The 14,356-nt window shown below is 37.0% G+C and overlaps 1 protein-coding gene across 4 annotated transcripts; it reads right to left on the bottom strand.

The window, feature by feature from the left end:
* Positions 1 to 1,126: 1,126 nt before the first annotated feature.
* LOC149687463 (sterile alpha motif domain-containing protein 3-like) lies at positions 1,127 to 11,654 on the bottom strand. 4 transcript variants are annotated; one of them, XM_089869553.1, is made up of 12 exons: positions 10,128 to 11,154; positions 7,625 to 7,710; positions 6,130 to 6,764; positions 3,296 to 3,459; positions 2,946 to 3,229; positions 2,674 to 2,877; positions 2,493 to 2,586; positions 2,239 to 2,412; positions 1,987 to 2,184; positions 1,747 to 1,927; positions 1,603 to 1,682; positions 1,127 to 1,427 (listed from the first exon to the last, which is right to left on the bottom strand). In XM_089869553.1, the coding sequence occupies exons 5-12, from the start codon at positions 3,116 to 3,118 to the stop codon at positions 1,152 to 1,154; spliced, it is 1,380 nt and encodes a 459-aa protein (XP_089725679.1). In that variant the 5' UTR covers positions 3,119 to 3,229; positions 3,296 to 3,459; positions 6,130 to 6,764; positions 7,625 to 7,710; positions 10,128 to 11,154; the 3' UTR covers positions 1,127 to 1,151. The 4 variants fall into 4 exon arrangements, with proteins under 4 accessions (XP_089725679.1, XP_089725680.1, XP_089725678.1 ...); XM_089869554.1 differs by lacking the exon at positions 6,130 to 6,764; XM_089869552.1 differs by lacking the exons at positions 1,127 to 1,427; positions 1,603 to 1,682; positions 1,747 to 1,927; ... (4 more) ...; positions 2,946 to 3,229; positions 10,128 to 11,154 and adding an exon at positions 11,295 to 11,654 and having other exon boundaries at positions 3,257 to 6,764.
* Positions 11,655 to 14,356: the final 2,702 nt, after the last annotated feature.

Raw genomic sequence — 14,356 nt, 5'->3', positions numbered from 1 at the left:
AATGGCTCATTGTTTAGATGCCTATCAAACGATATGGCTAAAATGCCCATTTTCTGCCGTTCTGCTATAGACGATTCCATTAAATCCTCCACAAATGCAAACACACAGGAGGGGAGACCACCGTATTAGGTTATATCCGTCGAGTCAAGAAGCACTGCTTGTGTAGCCTACACAGTAAAAAAAAATGTGTCTTTTCCAGACCTTAAGAGGTATTTTGCTTTGCATCCATAGGAGCCCCAAAAAAGGTATCGAAAAATACCTTCTCAATAAGGTTCTCAAAAAATACCTTCGAAATGAAGAACTTTTTGATACCTTAAGGTACTTCATAGCACCCTTTGAAGATTGAAATAAAACCACAATAAGCACGTTTAAGGCACTTTTAGATGATTGAAAAATACCTTGTAAAGAACTAGAAAATACCTCCCAAACGAAGGACTGTTTAACACCCCTTGAGGTACTTCATAGTACTCTTTGAAGAATGAAATAAAACCACAATAAGCACGTTTAAGGCACTTTTAGATGATTGAAAAATACCTTTAAAGAACTAGAAAATACCTCCCAAACGAAGGACTGTTTCACACCCCTTGAGGTACTTCATAGTACTCTTTGAAGAATGAAATAAAACCACAACAAGCACGTTTAAGGCACTTTTAGATGATTGAAAAATACCTTTAAAGAACTAGAAAATACCTCCCAAACGAAGGACTGTTTAACACCCCTTGAGGTACTTCATAGTACTCTTTGAAGAATGAAATAAAACCACAACAAGCACGTTTAAGGCACTTTTAGATGATTGAAAAATACCTTTAAAGAACTAGAAAATACCTCCCAAACGAAGGACTGTTTTACACCCCTTGAGGTACTTCACAGTACTCTTTGAAGATGGAAATAAATCCACAATAAGATGATTGAAAAATACCTTGTATGAACTATAAAATACCCCTCAAATGAAGACCTTTTTGAGACCCTTTGAGGACTGAAATACGGCCTGAGTAAGCACGTTTTAGACCAAAACTAATGATAAAATACTACCCGTACCGGAGCAATTTTGTGGAACAACACAGGGAATTAAAAATAATTCCGAAAATATACTACAAATTATAACTAATTCACAGATTTTCCCCGAAGTATTTTTTTTATTAAATTAACTACTACAATAGCTTGTTGAGAACATTTTTAACGGCATTAGATATTTTCTTTGACCCAGGCTCTATGCAGAAAACAATCTTTTGGAGAAACTCCAACGTTTTAACCAGCTCAGCTGGATACTGAACCCCAAACACATAGTATGAAGCCATCAGTAAGCATAGTCCATTTACAGTGCTTGTTGCTTTTATTGCAACAGTTTCGAACATCAGTTTAATTGGCTGTGATAAAAATCCATCTTCTTCTATGCTAAGAACTGCGTTTTCATGTTTTTCGCTATTCTGTAACAATAAATATTAAAGATTAGTTAGCCTATGTACGACATTCCTAGGCCCTGGTTCGGGAAATCATAAAATATCGGATTTAAGATTTCAGACAATGCTGGCTGCATAACAGGGGAAAGGAAACGTAACTGCGAGTCTTATGAACCAGGGATTTATTACTGTAAAGTCTTACATAGTTGAAAGTGAAAAGAAGGTCCGGGTTTTCTTTGAATAAGAGCGGCAATAGCACTAAGCATGCGCTTAGCTCCATTTCTAAAACGATATTAAACATTAGTTAATTATGGGTATATATAGTAAACGATAAAAAAAACGTTACCTATTATTTCAGCGTCATTTATATAATCTTTTCGAGCCTCCATCTGGTCATTTAATTTCTTGCAAAGGGCAGAACTTTTAGTTAGTGCTAAAATTCTGGGAACAAGGGGTTGCAGGTATGCCAAAATCTTTTTCTCTGGATTAATATCCCCCTTCAAAATTCTGGCGAAATCTTTTAAAATCTGGAAAAATTTTGGAGTAAGGCTACGTTCTACTTTAAATTTAATTTGTTAACACAAACCTCTTTCCCACAATTTAAATTTGGAAAGCTTTCCAAGGTTTCCGGAACAGAATTTGTTTCGTTGCATTTTTGCCGATAATGGAGGGTTCTTAACATTTTTTCGTCCAAAATGGCCTCGTTTGGCTTGGTTTTTTTGGCCTCACTGCATATCACCTTGATATGTGCCTCTATCGAGGTTGGATCCTCCAAAAAGTCATCCTGAAAAAGATGATTAGTTTAGATAAAGCAAGTGTAAAAGATAATTACGCATACAGCTAGTTCAATTCGGTTAATTTTTTTCTTTTTGGGAATAGGCACTTCATCTTTATCCACAGGTTTTCTTTTGTTGTTCGTATGTTTTTTTTTTGCCTCTTGAACACATCGTAGGTGCGTGAAAGGTTTTCTATTCCTTTTGAATTTTGACTTTAACGATGAGAGCCAGGTAGACTATTTTGAATATTAATAAATACTAGTTTCGTTTGCCACCAAAATATATTTTATTAATGGTGTTCAGGATAAGTACTTACGTATTCAGGGCCCAGCTTACACCTGCAGACCAAAAATCGGTGTTGTTTAACGAGAGCAGTGCACACTCTCACATACTCATCGTGAGTTGGATACCTATAATAAAATATTCAATTTTAACTCAGCAAAACGTTTTTTGGACTATTTCATATTCATTTCATTTCTCCTTTGATTTACACCTACATTGTGTATCTTGTCATATCCTCAAAGAGAAGTCTGACAATTGTTGATGAATTACTTGTGTGAAACACAAGACTGTTTTTTTCTTTGATTAGTTCCATTATGTTATGGGGTAAAGCGGGAACTTTGTATCCAAGAGGAATTCTTTTTTCGCTCTCACACACAGTTTCATCTTCTTCAAATATTATTGGCGCTGATAAATTTGCTCTGTAAATTATTTGGATATTTGAATTATATTCCAATGATGCAAATTTAATTTTTGATTGGTTGCTCACGTTGATGTTGAAGGCACTGCTAATGGAGCTGCAATGGGGTTGGTTTTAGCTTCTTTCTTCTCGCCAAGAATATTGAGCTCGGAGCCGTCCGGTGGACTATCTTCATCATCACTCTCGATGTCAATAAACTTCTTCCATTTTGTCGAAAGTACTTGGATTCCTTTGAAATCCATAATTTTAAAGGATTTTTTAATCTTAGTCGATAGATTATCGATGGTGAATGGTTCGTCAATGGTTACTTCTTTCGTACGGTCATCGTATGTTACGCAATAACTGCGAGTAGCCTTATAACCAAATAAAAATACATTAAAACAAGGACTATATAATAATGCTTGCTGCTAATTATTTACGTTTATAACATTGGTACGAGTATTACTGACAAATACTGTATTTCAAGCTGATAAACAGTTTGGAATTAACAAGGTATGAGTTCATTATGGTGAAGTCAATTTCGTCTCCAGGTTTAATGACTTTCCAGAGCTTTGAATCTTGCACTTCATAAGCATTGAAATGTCTTGAATATGAAATAGCAGTGAAGATTTTCCCACATATTACCCACACATCATTTATTTTCAAAATACGTGCAATTTTCATAAAAACTGGTATATTTTCGCCATGTACTAAGGCAGTTGTCAAAAATGTTTTCATTTTATATGCCACTGATTTTAATTTAATTTCATTAGCTTTAAAGACGATCATTTTCTCTCTTTCGACATTTAAATAAGAGCATTTTCTAATTTCACCCTTTAAGTCGTATGGTAAGCTTGAAAACAACACTGGTTTTACACATTTTTCAAGATATTCATTTTCAATTCCATTTTTCCCACTTAAATCGTAACATTGGGCATACTGATGACGTACCGCTAAAGTTTTCGCGATATTTGTAAAATTTTTCCCTCTACTTGCCATTATCTTGAGGTTTTGGTGCTTTGCTTCAAACCTAATGCAGGATAGTCTTCTTAATGGGCCATACTTTAAGGTTAACCGAGGATAGTGAACTAAATAGTGGACTTTGGGGGTAAACTTTGTTGGGGCAAGTTCGTTTAATTTTTGGTAAAACTGCTCAATTAAGTCACTGGCCATAGGCAGCCAATATCTCTCAATCACTGGGGCCACTAGAATGTCAACTATTTGCCTTAGATTTAGGTACAATTTCCAATAGGCATTCTGTTCGGGAACATGTTCCCCAAACAGAAATGGAAAAAGATAAAATAAACAAGCTTTCTGAGAAGCGGACCCAATTAAATTGGGAAGCCCTCAGATGAGCGGTTCCCGTATGAGCGGATTCCATAATAGCGGTCCTCATATCAGCAGTTCCCTAAGTAGCGGTTTCCCGAAATGGCAGTTTACCCGTTACAACAGTTACCGATACAGCGGTTCCCGTAAACGCGGCGTACCATTACAGCGGTTCTCGTAAACGCGGCGTACCATTACAGCAGTTCTCTAAAGAGCAGAAAAACAGGAATGCGAAAAACGACTGTTCTTTTTTATGGTGTACGCTGTGTTATATGAACTTAAATAGAACTAGGTCAGATATGGTTAGCTTCAAGTTGATTATTTGAACCCCAATAGTGTTAGGTTAGGTTAGGTTTGGTTAGTTTTGGTTAGGTTTGGTTAGGTTAGGTTAGGTTAGGTTAGGTTTGGTTAGGTTAGGTTTGGTTTGGTTTGGTTTGGTTTGGTTTGGTTTGGTTAGGTTAGGTTAGGTTTGGTTTGGTTTGGTTTGGTTAGGTTTGGTTTGGTTAGGTTAGGTTAGGTTTGGTTAGACTTAGGTTAGTAATATTTTGGAAAAGGAGTAACAATGCTACGCCTTTTCCAAAAAATTGTTGTTTTGCACCTTTCACTTCCCAAATAATAATATGCCTTTTCCAAAAAATTACTCTTTACAATTATCTACTTCCGAAATAAAATAAGCTTTCTTGAAATATTTACTATTCTGGTATTAGAATTGTAAACTGATACAGCCTGAAGAATAGTGTAATATTTTAGTGTACTTTAAAACACGATCCGTTAGTAGGTCATATTAATGACTAAATGATCACAGAAAAAGGTAGTTTTCGAAAACAACAAATATAACTGTATTGTTAAGAAATACTCGAAACTGAAGACAAACACTGCTATTTCCCAAAATAGCAGCCGCTATTTCTAAAACAGCAGCCGCTATTTCTAATACAGCAGTTTTGAAGAACGCCGCTGTTTTTTTGGAATCGCGGCTGCTATTTCGAGAACTGCTCTACCGGGAACTGCTCATACGAGGTACACCCATTAAATTTGCATCATTTAAAATCATGCCCTGTGTGAAGGTACCAGGTTTATTGCGAGTATCTTGGCAGCCATAACGGAAGTTTTTTAAAATATTATTTATGTCATCTAGAGCAAATACATCCTCGCCAATCAGCCCAGCGAAAACAACTTTTAAAACCAGAGGTATCACGCCTTCGTATAGGTCGTGCATTATATCTGGGGGAAACATTTCAGTTACTTTAAATTCAGGAATGTCAAGGAAAGGTGATCTCTCTTGCACACCATAGATTTTACAGTTGTCAGGGTTTTCCGCGATAGCTGCAAGATGATATAAGTGCCCTGTTTCAGTCCGTAAAGTATGGCCACTCTCCAAAAACTGCTCAGACGCAGTTTTTTTAGTTGCCAGGCACTGGCGGCATATTCGTAAACCAGAAAAACCTTTATTGAACCCAGCTAAGAGGTGGGATGACAGATTGTCCCCAGATATTGTGGCTAAAGCACCCTTAACTACAGTATTTTTTTCCTTGATATATATACCCTTGGTCTGAAGAGTAATTAAATCCTGAATGAAGGGATCAAGAATGGGCGCATATCCATACTGACGGACCAATTTGTCTCGGACAATAATGGTTACATAAATATTTTTCAGTTTGCTTCTAAATCTCGGTGGGAGGTTTCCAATGAAGAAATAAAATACGCTTATTTTATGTTTGCCCCGCTTAGCACCCAGTGGGTTAGACACCTCCAATTCATCACTATAGGCGTGCAATCGAACCGCTGAACTATCGTTTTTAAACAAATGATGATTTAAAATAAATTCTCCATCCTTGATATCAGTTAGCTTGTCACCTGCACCCTCATTACCAGTTTCATTGTACCTTTGAAACTCGTCCCATATATCGTCGAAAGAGAGAAGTCGCTTTAGTAAATCTAAAATATTTACATATTGAAATGTATCTTTGAAAGTTTTTCCATTTCTTTCGTGTTCTCCCAAAATATATTCCGTGGGGGCAAGTAAGTCTAGTTCTTGCTTGCAAAAGGCATTTAATTTATAATCACTTCGTATTATATCGGTTAAAGTTTCTGGGTCCGGAATTTCATTAGCTTCATAATTGCTGCACATATCTTTAACATTTTCCACGATTATACCAATATCATTTGCTATACTATTCGCTACTGATCGTGGCAGTAAATGTTTTTCCCTAATTTTTAAAATTGTCAGAGCCAAATTTTTCCTAAAATTAATTAAGTCATTTTCCGAATTTTGTGTTTCATTTTGATTATCTAAATCACCCTCTGTTTGCATTTCACCATCATTGTCATTAACTAAACTATTATCTAAATTAACTCCACTATTCGCATCAATAACTAGAAATTTTTCCCTTATATCATTTTGGTGCTTTCGCTGAACGTGACTTTTATATGAATTATAATTTGTGTAAGATAAAACACAGTTTCCCAAATTGCATCGTATTTTAAAATTAGAATCGTGCATGTGCAAGTTCCGATAATGAGCCAGAAGCTTGTTCAAAGATGTTCTTTTGGTATCGCATATTGAGCAACGATACATTTTCGTATCTGGACAACCAAAGTCGAAATATTTATTGGAAAATACCAACAAAATTTATGTATTAAGATTAACGAGACAGATATTAAAGGGTTAGTGACACCTTTTTAGAAAAATGGCTAGTTTTGGTTTCTAAACATATATAGGGTCTTTGCGCGTGACTTCAAGTTACCTTCCCCCTTTCCTCTCCCCTTGCCGGCTACCCGCTCTGGCCACGTTAGGACGCCATGTTGACATCCCCTGAAAACCGGTTTCCGCCCCCTTTTTACTCTCGCGGAAACACCCTATTGGGTTATAATAAGCTTATATCCCAAGTGAAACTATTCAAATTAATTTATTCTTTTTGTAATAACAGGAAGTCCCTTCCTGGTAAAATGAAAAAGAAAACGCACCTTTGAACATACTTGAAAACAAAGAAATGTATTTGTACCCCTGGTGACGTCACGAAGGGTACCGTTTGTTAGAAAAGCGAGTGAAGTATTTTGGTCATTTCTCCTTGCAAATGCTAAGCCTAATTATTGGTTTAGCGCTAAAGCCGCTGATAAACTAAGCGCGCTCTCTATCACCAGGGGTACCGTAATCTTAAACTGATAAAATAGTTGGAAAAAATTCAGAAAGTAGGCTTTGAAAACGGGGTTTTGAAGAAGACTTAGAAAATCAGAATGGAATTATAAACTGTATATTCTTTGTTACAATGGTTTAATTTTAAAATTTTTGATTTTTGGTGACACTAACCCTTTAAATATAACTACCCTTATGAATATCTCTCTTCAATCTTATAACTTTAATTATCATGGTAATTAAGAAAACACAACACAAATGAAATCTCAGCATTGAGATGTCATATGAAATCAGTGATTATAGACATTACCATTTCCTTTTTTAACAGCACACTTATTTGCCTTGTTCCGCTCTTTCCCTTTCCACGTTTTGTTGATGGTTTAGGATTATTTCAACCTGTAAAGCGTTAAAAATGTTTTAAGAGAGGCATGGAATGGTCAAACGGAGAGTTGGGGGGATGAATTGAGGGGGGAATTAACTGTACCCCCTTTAGCGAAAACTCTGCATTGTTATATATAGCCGAAAAGGCAGTGCATGTGGCCAGTAACTGAACCTATGGCTTGCCAATTTCTTCAGCACAGGTGTTCAGGGTTCAAAGCCCCCACGAACACATAGTAAAAAGAAAAATATTTCAGGTGGGGGGCTGAAAATTCCAAATCATCCTAAACTTTCCTCAAGAGAATGGCGCTTATTGTGTGCCTAAAGCCTCGCCCTCGTACAGAGGGAGGAAAAACTGGTCATGATTGTGTTCCACCCCCCCCCCCCCCACAATGGAGGGGAAGCCCTCAGATGAGCGGTTCCCGTATGAGCGGATTCCATAATAGCGGTCCTCATATCAGCAGTTCCCTAAATAGCGGTTTCCCGAAATGGCAGTTCACCCGTTACAACAGTTACCGATACAGCGGTTATCGTAAACGCGGCGTACCATTACAGCGGTTCTTGTAAACGCGGCGTACCATTACAGCAGTTCTCAAAAGAGCAGAAAAACAGGAATGCGAAAAACGACTGTTGTTTGTTATGGTGTACGCTGTGTAAAATGAACTTAAATAGAACTAGGTCAGATATGGTTTGCTTCAAGTTGATTATTTGAACCCCCAATAATGTTAGGTTAGGTTTGGTTAGGTTAGGTAAGGTTAGGTAAGGTTAGGTTAGGTTAGGTTAGGTTTGGTTAGGTTAGGTTAGGTTAGGTTAGGTTAGGTTAGGTTTGGTTAGGTTTGGTTTGGTTAGGTTAGGTTTGGTTTGGTTAGGTTAGGTTAGGTTTGGTTGGGCTAGGTTAGGTTAGGTTAGGTTTGGTTAGGTTAGGTTAGGTTTGGTTTGGTTTGGTTTGGTTAGGTTTGGTTTGGTTAGGTTTGGTTTGGTTAGGTTAGGTTAGGTTAGGTTAGGTTAGGTTGGGTTGGGTTGGGTTGGGTTAGGTTGGGTTTTTTAGGTTTGTTTTGATTGGTTAGACTTAGGTTAGTAATATTTTGGAAATAGTGTAACAATGTTACGCCTTTTCCAAAATATTGTTGTTTATCTTCTTTCACTTCCCAAATAATAATATGCCTTTTCCAAAAAAATACTGTTTACAATTATCTACTTCCGAAATAAAATAAGCTTTCTTATTGGTTTGGTTAGGTTTGGTTAGGTTAGGTTAGGTTAGGTTTGGTTGGGCTAGGTTAGGTTAGGTTTGGTTGGGCTAGGTTAGGTTAGGTTTGGTTGGGCTAGGTTAGGTTAGGTTTGGCTTGGTTTGGTTAGGTTAGGTTAGGTTAGGTTAGGTTTGGTTAGGTTAGGTTTGGTTAGGTTAGGTTAGGTTGGATTGGGTTGGGTTCGGTTCGGTTGGGTTTTTAGGTTTTGTTTTGATTGGTTAGACTTAGGTTAGTAATATTTTGGAAATGGTGTAACAATGTTACGCCTTTTCCAAAATATTGTTGTTTATCTTCTTTCACTTCCCAAATAATAATATGCCTTTTCAAAAAAAAAATACTGTTTACAATTATCTACTTCCGAAATAAAATAAGCTTTCTTGAAATATTTTCTAATCTGGTATTAGAATTGTAAACTGATACAGCCTGAAGAATAGTGTAATATTTAAGTGTACTTTAAAAACACGATCCGTTAGTAGGTCACATTACTGACTCAATGATCACAGAATAAGGTAGTTTTCGAAAACAACGAATATAACTGTATTGTTAAGAAATACTCGAAACTGAAGACAAACACTGCTATTTCCCAAAATAGCAGCCGCTATTTCTAAAACAGCGGCCGCTATTTCTAAAACAGCAGCCGCTATTTCTAAAACAGCAGTTTTGAAGAACGCCGCTGTTTTTTTGGAATCGCGGCTGCTATTTCGAGAACTGCTCTACTGGGAACTGCTCATACGAGGTACACCCCAATGGAGGACCCTCACTATAGTAGTATGCAACATTGGGAAGGGTTAAAATTAACATGTGTAATATGAGCAATTTTACCCTTTCCAAGATTAGATACTACTAAAAATACAATAATAAATTCTACTCAAAATTTCCCCTACAGTAAAATTGCAAACTCAATCACTTGCGCTGTTAATTATTATTATTATTATGAAGACTTGGGGGAAAGTTCCCCAAGCCGAAATGGGCTTATATACAAACCGCGAGAGAGTTATTAGATTTTAGCCATTAATTAGAGAAAAAAAAATGCAGATACTTGGACGCTTAAAATCGTACAGTATGCCTTCACACTAGGTTCTAATTAAAACAAGCCTAACAAATGAATGATACAGTTTTATATATGTGTGTGGGTTTTGGGCCATAGTTAAGTCTCAACAAATTGAATAATTAAATTAATTGACATACCTTAGTTCCTTGGATGATTGATCCTTAAAATCGGACGACCAAGCAAATTTTTACTTCAGTAAGAAAATGGCGCTGTAATACCAGAAGAAAATAGGGGAAGTACGTATTCTTAGCTATTTCGCGAGACGTCACTTTATCGGTTTTTTCGCGCCACTGAATATCCGCTTTTTTTGGCGGGAAACCGCGGATGAATACAAGAAACTATTTTCTTCGAAGGTTCGTCTGCTATCCAGCTGAATGCTGATTTTGTTATGGTACCTGACTTCTTGAGTTTACTATGGCCGAGGCTTAACGAGTCACTCGAATTTGGCGAAAATTCTACTTGAATACCTTTAGTTTTGCCTTTAAAACTTGTCTGGCTTTTCTTGTCACTAGTTTCAAGATATACTAAATTACACTGGACAGAACTATCCATTTTTAACTCTTAATTGAACGATAACTTTCAATGTCAATCTACCCGGGCGAAAGAAGGACAGAAATCGTCGTCTATACTCTGTAGTTCGGTTTCTCACGGTATGGTGGCGCACCTTCAAAAATTTCTATCGGTTCTCTGCCTATCTCTGATTGGCCAATTTAAAGCGATAGCTTGTTTCTGGGAGAGAAGGACGACTTGCACTAGCTAAAGGTACGAATACGTACTTCCCCTATTTTCTTCTGGTAATACCTAAAGCACGCGTACTACAAGTAGGAAATGGCGGGATTGGTGGCCACAGGTCAAAGAAAATATACGCGTGTATCTTCTTTGCACAGGTTAACACGTACTACAAACGCCGAAGCTTATAAAATAAATTCTTACCCCCAAAAATGTTTTCCCCTTTAGTGTATAACCCCTTTGGTTACATCCCTCTAAGATCCCCCTGCCCCACTCGTTTGGTTCCGAATTCTCTGAAAGGCGTTTTTCCGTACCACCTGTCATGCAGAGCCTCTATAAAGGCTCAATAAATACTCCCATTTTCAAAAAGTACCACAATAGAGATTTCTTAGTACCCCTTGAAAAATAAAGATCGTAGAATACCAATAAAGGTACTAGGAAATTCTCCGAGGTATTTTTTGGTACCTTCAAAGTACCTTATTTTTTTACTGTGTACGGCGCTGTATAGTCAGGCATTCATGCACTGCTCCAGCGAAATATAGAAAAGCGTAAATCAAAAATATTTAAAGACGTACAACTTAATAGTACTGAACGCAATTATTCTGGTCTCGGACTGCTGGTGTCCATACATTTTGAAGTGTTCTTTGGCTTTAAACTCCGCCAAATTCTCTAGTTCAGAGTAAGAAACGGCTCCACCGTTCTCACTCTTTGTACTTTGTCGACACCGCTGTTGCAACGATACTCGTTATATTTTTATTTCGACCTTTGTTTATACGAGAAATGTACTGTGGTGAACATGACCACCTAGCTTAATTCCAAATGAAACTCATTTCAAAGGATATCACTATTAGACTGATTTATACTCGTAATCCCAACTCAACCTTAATACATTGACCCCAGATATATAGAAGGTCCTGCCTCTTTGTGACACTCTAGTTTGGAAGACATCGATCCGCAATCTCCTGATTCCTAAAAGTAACGACCAGGCAGACGTTTTCTTTACCTTGTGTTGTATCGGATATTTTGTCTTGACCCTTTGCGACCTCACAATAAAAACGGGAAACTATGATCCAGTGTTATAAAGTACAAGTCTCATAAGAAATTTAAGGAACTTGTATGAAAAAATTATCAGCTGAGAAACTTAAAATAGTTATGATAAAAGTACGTTTTTAATCATATAGGTACTGGTTGTAAAAGGATAGTATTAAAAAAATATAATTAAAATAATTGGGGGTGTGCGAATACCACTTTTTGGGTATCGAACCGGTTACCGAATACCAAAACAAATTTCCTTATCAAATACCGAATCGAAAAGTTTATTCCAAATCGAATACCGAATAGTTCGGCCTTTGTAAATTTTTTACAAACCAATTAATCGCGAATATTTAAGCCTAGTATTCGCGAATAGTTAACCCTAATACTCGCGAATACTAGGCTTAACTATTCGCGAATATTAGGGTTACTACCCGATTATTCGCGAATAGTCAATGCAAAGAAAGGAGAAAAACATTTAGAAGCTCCTAAATTTCAAAATACCTCTCCTCATTGGTGTCCAAGTATTTCTTAACATTTTCTTAGGCACTTGCTTGAAGTTTTTGATGGGAGACAAATAAAATTGGGATGGTATTTTTTAAAATAAGGTGGGTCTCTCTAGTGCCAAGGACCTAAATTTATGGTAGTCGAACTTTAACCGAATAGTCAGTTCGGTATTCGATATTCGTATCGAACAGGGAAAATGGGCTTATCGAATACCGGATTTAATTATTTCGTTCGGTATTCGATCGAATTATTCGATTGAAACGGTTAACCGCACACCTCTAATTATTAATAAGGAAATTTTCGATTCCTCTTGAAAAAATTTGTAAACATAAGGTATTTAGTAATATGTAATACAATAGTAATTTCCGCTGAAATGGTTGAGTGCGTCATATTTTTCGCCTCGAAGATCCTCCCTAATTTATACGCTATTCTTAATTTTACCACGAAGGTCCTTAGTTCTGCAAAAATTAACCTATTTAACATTACAACTAGATTCTCGCTCGACTGAACAATAACGACAGAAATCACGCAGCCAACGGTAGAAATTTCAACAAAGGGTTTTCAGACTACCAGTGAAAATTGAGTTTGGCGTTGGGTATTTTTGGGTCACGTGACAGGTGGAAGACGTTTCTCGAGGGGCAAACTTCGACATCCATTTACTTCCTTGGTGGCATACTATGAAGCCCTCATCAACTACATGTAACACCTTTTTTATCAAACGCGGCTGTTGATCAATTCCTCATACGCATGCGCTTTTGAAAGGTATGTCCTCGTTAGTCCGATCGAATACCGAAGTAGAACACAAATGTCCTGGTCAACATTAATACAGCTCTAATTAACGTCTACTCAATCGTCCTCTTTTTTTATGCTAGAAATATTCCCCGTACCAATGAATGTCGACTACCTTAGAACATAGGAGCAATGAAAAATATATTATTTTGTATAGACGTTGCATCGTTCATGACGTTTTACAATCCAGGTCTATGATTGGCTGCCGAAAATTTGAGCTCCTTCCTATTTGTGCAAAAAGATGCATTTCGCTTCGGCCTGCCGAAAACTTTACGCTTGCAACACGTTTTCTCTCCGTTTTGCCTCCATTTCCGCAAAGTGAAAACCATCCTTCGTAGTATTGGTTACAAACATCTTGACAGTGATAGTGGGTTTCAAACTTGTCGCGGGCTAAGACGGGAAACTCATACACACTTCGATTTGTAATTCACTGTCGAAAGACCGTATACAAACTTAGTTTTTAAAATATGCAAAAGATTTCTTTTTTTAAAAAAAGAAAGGGTGGTTTCTTTATTTATTTAAAAAGAAATGGAAATATTTCACAGGACTGCTCCTTTAAGGTACGCCTGGAAAAAATGAGTTGCTCGTTCTTTTAAAAGGTCTCACGGTGCCCTCACACTAAAATAAAGCAAGGGTGGGAAGCATAAATCAATTAGAGTTTTAGTGGCGACGTGACCGACCCGGTTCTTAAGACTATTCTCGGGGCTAGAGGCTCCAATCCTATACCCTTTACGTGCCTCGCATGCTCTTGTCGGGTCTTAAGATTTCGCTTCCTTCAGCCTCCAGCTACCCTTTTTAAGGCTTTGATTTTATTTTAACAGTTCAGGTGCTTGCTAGGGCATCCTCTTTAGTATATCCAAATGGTTTTAGCTCGTTTTACCCTCACACGCGTTGATTTTATTCAAAAAAAAAAAAGGCTGTGCCGCCGCGGGGGATTGACTGCATACTTGAGGATTGCGTGCTATTTTGCTATTCGCTCTGCTATTGCTTCACTATTCAGGAGAGACCTCGAGATTTTTTATACGCAATATCCTATGCCGTACTTTGGAACCACGAAGTAATAAATCTATATGAAATTATATTTAATAACTTAATTTTATGGGGCTGGATATTTTTTCTACTTCTGTCTTTGAAGATATATTTCCACACATTGGACCTTGGTACAGTGTAGAAAAAAACTTTTTTTATATCTTGTGCGAAGTGAATCAACAGAAAATTTGATAAAGATAAATTTTTAAAAGGTTTTCACGATAGGTGGCTGTAGGGTTTCAGTATATATTCCATCGACTCTGAAAACGCCATAAAAGTA

The sequence above is a fragment of the Phalangium opilio genome, unplaced genomic scaffold (genome assembly GCF_054372755.1).
Source record: "Phalangium opilio isolate 3A_F unplaced genomic scaffold, DU_Popi_V2 ptg000031l_1, whole genome shotgun sequence".
Taxonomy (NCBI): domain Eukaryota; kingdom Metazoa; phylum Arthropoda; class Arachnida; order Opiliones; family Phalangiidae; genus Phalangium; species Phalangium opilio.
Note: the sequence above shows the minus strand (reverse complement) of the source record. Positions and strands in the feature narration are given on the sequence as shown.

What these genes read in the sequence shown, in the direction of transcription:
- LOC149687463 (XM_089869552.1), bottom strand. Translation starts at nt 6,756, where the DNA reads ATGTATCGTTGCTCAATATGCGATACCAAAAGAACATCTTTGAACAAG.